At 45.8% G+C, this 6011-nt stretch overlaps 1 protein-coding gene across 1 annotated transcript in view; it reads right to left on the bottom strand.

Moving 5' to 3' along the window:
• Positions 1–2938: 2938 nt before the first annotated feature.
• Positions 2939–6011, bottom strand: part of GRHL3 (grainyhead like transcription factor 3) — a 48480-nt gene continuing 45407 nt past the window's right edge. Inside the window, exon 16 of the mRNA XM_083511812.1 lies at positions 2939–3876. Coding sequence (XP_083367938.1) covers positions 3762–3876 — 115 coding nt within the window. The 3' untranslated portion in view covers positions 2939–3761. The remainder of the gene's footprint in view (positions 3877–6011) is intronic.

Genomic DNA, 6011 nt, shown 5'->3' with positions numbered 1-6011 from the left:
ACTTTCTCACCATCTCATTGGGAATAAAATATTGAAGATGGGGACTGTTGAGAGGAGGTGGTAGAGGGTTTTTATTTAAAATGATGTGCATGGTGCAGTGCAGGTGAACAGAGAAGTAACAGAGCTTGGGCTCACCTAAAAGGTAAAGGTAAAGGGACCGACTCTGGGGTTGCGGTGCTCATCTCGCTCTATGGGCCGTGGGAGCTGGCGTTTGTCCGCAGACAGTTTCCGGGTCATGTGGCCAGCATGACTAAGCCGCTTCTGGCGAACCAGAGCAGTGCACGGAAACGCTGTTTACCTTCCCGCCGGAGCGGTTCCTATTTATCTACTAGCACTTTGACGTGCTTTCGAACTCATAGGTTGGCAGGAGCTGGGACCGAGCAACGGGAGCTCACCCTGTCACAGGGATTCGAACCGCCAACCTTCTGATCGGCAAGTCCTAGGCTCAGTGGTTTAACCCACAGCGCCACCTGTGTCCTCACCTAGTGAGATTTATTAGCTGTAGATTCAGGACAGAGGAAAGAAACTGCTTCTTAGTGCTTCAGAAATGGAATTCACTAGCACAGGATGGCTGCGGGCTTTACTGGCTTTAAAGAGAGATTAGACAAATCCAAGGAGGAGGTGTGCGCTGAACGGGGACACCCTGTAGCAGCGCCAACCCTGTAGGGTTGTTCACTAGCAACAGGTAATTTGCCCCACCTCTTTTTCTCTCTCTTCTTGCCACTACCCATTGACTTGTCACTTGGGGCCTCCACTGCCAATGGCTGTCTGCCAATTTCCAAGTCTCCTGCCTGGCTGTCACTTCCTCCTACTCTCCCAGTCTCTTTAAACCAGCAGCATAGCCCCAAATGATCTAAACAACACAGGTACCCTTCCCATAACCATTACTCTGCAGCAGTCACACACACTGCTGCCTCTTGGTAGAAGCCATCCAATGTGCTCTGAGCTCTGCGCTGATCCTGCACTGGGGACAACACAGTTTGTGTGCTCAGTCCTTCTCAGCTTTCCTACAAATTTAACTCCATTCTGTTTGAAGGAAATGTGGGTAAAGTTTACCCTGAATGTCCAGTTGGTCACATGTTGCAGGGGAAGCGGCTGAGAAACAGCTCTAAGGTCGGGCCAAACCAGCTGTCTCTGCCTGCTGCAGATTCCACTGGAATCACAAGCTCTTTGACATAACCTTGGGCACCCGTAGGACTCACTGCCACCCCTGACATTTCAGGAGTTTATGCTTCAATCTCCAGAAAAGTGTCAATGGGTTCTGGGTGAGGAGTGAAGAATGTAGGCCCATGCTTCGAAATGTGCGTTGGACACACATGATTTGCTTGAAAGCAATTTGCTACTCTCCCAAACTTTCCCTAAAGCCCACTCTCAGCCCCACCACTAAGCTGAGTGAATTGAGCCAGGGGAGTTAGGCTGTCCTCTCTCTGCATTGACCTCTGATGGGTGACACTCCCTAGAAGCAAGTGTGGGGTTTAGGGTCATTTGACAACATGGGTTGAATAGATCTGTGCCCTGCTTGAGATGTGGCGAAAGGGTTGTGTGACTTGCGGCTCCGTTCGAATCCTTGATTGGCCAACATCCTAGTGATATAGCAGAACTCAAAGACAAATAAGCATCTTTACTCCTCCAGCAAAACCTCTATGGGCCACAGGAATCCTGCACCATTTTCCCTTTTGCATAGTGAAGGATGGGCCTAAGGTTGCCACCGCCACCACAACAAATAATGTTTCCTGCTCTCTCATTCCCCTTACCCACCCAATGGTGGACTGGATTTTCCAGTTGACAAGTAATTCCCAAGAAACAAAAGATTGCCATGAGTGGGTGACCTACACCACCTACTTTTAAATAATTAGATAGGACAACACAGATCCACAATCAGATGTCATGCCTCTAAATTTTAGCAAATAGCAGCAGTATGGCCCTGATTTGGATCAGATAGCAGCACTGTGAGGAGGAGTTGTGTGTGTCCAACTTGTTTATTTAGTGCATGATGCTTGTTCTGGGTGTTAGAGGTTGATTTCCAGATGGGGTCTTGCAATGGGAGGGAAAGTAGCCGCACCCTTAGAAACATTTGAGGATGAACATGTCATGCATGCAAAATGGCCCCATATTAATCCCTGACATCTCCAGGTATGGCAGAGAAAACTTGTCTTTGTATGCTTGAGTATATTTCCCGTCAAAAGTGGAGTGAGAGTGGGATTGTAAGGCTTTTGTACGTTTGCCTTTCCCGCCATTGTTATCTCTCTTTTGCAGCTTAGGCACACCCACCCATACCCCACTGTCATCCTTTCCTTAGTGATTCCAACCAATCCTGGCCGACATAATAAATGCAGTGACATAACACACAGCAGCCAGTCAGATTTGGCTGCAGGACTGTGTCCCAAAGCCAATTCAATTCAATGAACAAGGTATCTGGTTAAAGCCCTTCATCACCCCAATGGGGCAATGAATTACAGGGGTCAACCATGTTCACAAAATACCCCAATATCAGCTAAGTCCCTGTCACTTATGATGCTGGGTGCATACGAGGGGGGCTTTAAAGGCCCAACCCATTTGTAATTAATCCATTTCCCCTTGATGATAGTAATAATAATAATAATAATAATAATAATAATAATAATAATAATAATGTTTTTATTAATTCCCCAGCCACTCTGGTGAACTACTGGCCCAAATGAATCTACCACCTTTACCAGCCTTCTCCCTTGAGAAGCTCTCCTCCTATCACCTCCAGCTTGGTGCAACTTCTGTTTCCGCAAAGGACCAGAAGAAGAGGCCTGGCTTAGGCACATTGTCAGTCTACGGAATGTTACCAGAGCTTCATTTTTGCTGGAAGCAAGACTCAGCAGCCAAGGTCTCCTTGTTGCCCCACTTCCAAAATGCTCCTGAAGAAATTAAAAACCCACCCCTATTCAATACTTACACTGTCCCAAGCTTGCTTTCAGTCTTTGAATCTTTATTACCATAATAATAACATACACTTTTTTTTTACTTTTTTTTACAAAAATGAGCAAAAAAACAAACAAAAAGACAACAACCCTGGGGAATTCTGAAGCAGCCTGGTTTTGAAATGCTCTACCTTCCTCCATTGTCAAGTTCAGTATAAAACAAGATACTATTTATACATATACACACAGAAAGAGAGATAGATATTATTATTATTATAATTATTATATATATATTTATAAAATAACAAATGGAATCAGAAATGTATAAAAGGGTCACTCTGGCCAGGTACTTCTCTTGCAGGTATTTACATCCAGGGTTATAAGGGCAAGTAGTAAGGCAGTGAGAAAATGTAAGGTTATGCGTGTGCTTGTGTGTTGGCATATTTGGTAATATCCATATGCAATGGTGACAGTCTCTTGTTTGCTAGTTTGGCAGTTCAGAGAGGCCAAGACAGGCACCGGGTCGTTGCCCTGCCTGAAAGAAGTTGGTGCTTCCCTAAGTGCGGAAAAGTAAAAAAGCTCAGTATTGATTGCCTGGCAGAGGATCATAATAAAAATAAAGTATAAAACAACAACAACAGCAACTCCTCAACGGACAGAAGTTCCACATTCACACTGAGAATGGATCTTCAAAGCAATCTTCACATGTGGAGCCTAGGTTCTGTCTCTCTCTTGCTCCCTCCGTCCAAAAGGGAGGGCGTTCAAGTTAAATGCTTTGAGCCGATGGTTTTGACTATGGGATGGTTTGCTGGTGGATCGAACTCAGCTTCACAAGCGGCCTCCCAGCAGAAGTGTAGCCTTTTTGAGTCCTTAGAGCTCCTTGAGGGTCACCTGGAACTTGTCCTCTGCTTCAACTACGTCAAGTAAAAAGGCCATGTGGTTGCTGTAGTGTTGAATTATGTTGTTGTCCATATTCACCAGGATTCTGGAAAAGAAGCAGAACAGAGAGGCTCAGCTCAACAACCAATCCTTCAACAGCTCCCCATTGGAAGTCCCTCAAAGATGGGGAAATCCTGCAGTTTTCTGAGGTGGAGAATTGCACTATAAGATCAAAACAATGTTCTTTGCCAGAGAGCCATAGTACTTCTCTCTTAGGGGGCTGACTGCCATTTTGAAAGGAGAAATGAATTCCCACCCCACCCTCTAGGGCAAGCTTAACTAAGCATCTGTTGAGGGCAGGGGGTGAAGAGAATGGCCTCTCCAATGGCTTATGTACACTTGCTTGTATCCAATCAAATGACAAATGCTCTTTAACTATAATATGGATAGTGGAATGACTTGCTACCACTTTCTGCTCTGTTCTGGTTGGAGAAGCCATTAATCACATCCACACTGCACATTTAAAGCATCGTTCTTCGCCCAAAGAATCCTGAGAACTGTAGTCTTTCGAGGGTGCCAGGGATTGCAGCTGTGTGACAGGTAAACTACAGTTCCCAGGATTCTTGGGGTGTGTGTGACTATATAAAGTTGTTCAATGTTTTCTAAGTACACAAGTGTCTTGTTTAAGACCAATGATAATTTCATGAATGAAAGTTTGATTTATGGACTTTGGGGCTTAAAACCCATTTACTGCCTAACCAGCATTATAAAGGAGATCTGATAATTGATCTCTTGGCTTTATTTTTTATTGAAATGGGAAGAGACCATGGTGGGCTTTGAATCTGATTGTAGCTAGCACCAGTGCTTGGAGGTGGAGTGTTTAACCTTTCCCCTTGTGCTATTTTCTCCAGTTAAACCCATACCCATCCCAGCTACTCTGTGCAGGGCTGGTGGTGAGAGTACAGTCCCCCTGCACATATAGTATGGGAGGGGAGAGAGCTACGCACTTATGCACACAGCCCCAGGACCTTTGCTCCAATCAAATTGGCAGCCCTGTGCACTCTATTTGAGTAAACATAAATCTGGGAAATTGATCACAGATCTCCCATGCATCATGTGGTTTAACTCTTACCTACCAGGAACAAGTCATTGTAATCATAGAGCATACACACCCTTCAAGCTACAATTCAAGGAATGTCAGCCAGCCTCAGATACAAGGGGGAAAATCCCAGGCCCATAAAGTCGGAACTGGATAGATTATTGTCATATTTTACATTTCTCAACTGCAACCAGTTCTCTCTCTCCTTGTAGTGCACAGAGAGAGGCATTTTATATGGACAAGTAACTGCGGAAGAATTAGAGGGTTTTCTCATGTTGTACCTGGTGGTTTTGGGGTTGTTGGGGTTTTTTTAAGAAAAAACAAAAAACAAACCCCGGAGACTCTCTTCATTCAACATTAAAAGCTTATATATAACGACCCCTAATAAATTTTACCGCTCTTGCTGTTTCCAAAGCACAAAATTTCTCCCCTGAGGAAAGATGTCTGGGTTACATGCTACAAAAGGGAGCTTCCAGGTGGAATGGTCTGAGAGTCAGGTGTGCTCTGCGCTCGTGCCTGGCTCCCATAAGCCACCTGGTGTCTGTGTGCCTTGTCTGGCACAGCAAAGAGTAGCATCTAGCCAGCCGCACCAAAGCATCACACTGGAGAGCACTTTAAGATACTTCCTGAACTGGTGTTCATCCCAGACTTGTACAGCTTACTACCCATTAGGTCTGATGCAGTTTGCCAGGCCCAGTGGAGGCCGATCTATTAGGGTTGATGTGCTACTGCCCCACCAAGCTCAGCATGCCCTTGGCCAGCCCTCACCTGTCTACCTCCTTAGGTATAACCAGTCCCCGGGGTTGCATTGGTTGCTGGCTTCTTTCTCCTATAAAGGCTACACTGACCGCAAGAATGGGGGGAGGAGAATTAGTCAGCACCACCTGCCATTGGCTCTGGCTTCATTTACTGTTTGGGTCCACTGTCTTCTACCCTTCTGGTCTCAAGGGGCTCCACCCACCACTGGCCTGCCAGCCACATATAGCAGCCCAGCAGGCAGCCCCAACCTGTTTTGGAAGAATCATAAGAAGGGTCTGCTGGATCATGCTAAAGGCCCACCTAGTCCAGCTTCTTGTTCTCACAGTGACCAGCCCATGGGAAGCCTGAACACGCAGAACCTGAGCACAACAGCATTCTTCTCA

This window comes from Podarcis liolepis (genome assembly GCF_965112155.1).
Source record: "Podarcis liolepis genome assembly, chromosome: 7".
NCBI lineage: Eukaryota > Metazoa > Chordata > Lepidosauria > Squamata > Lacertidae > Podarcis > Podarcis liolepis.
This window is presented reverse-complemented; position numbering and strand designations above follow the sequence as displayed.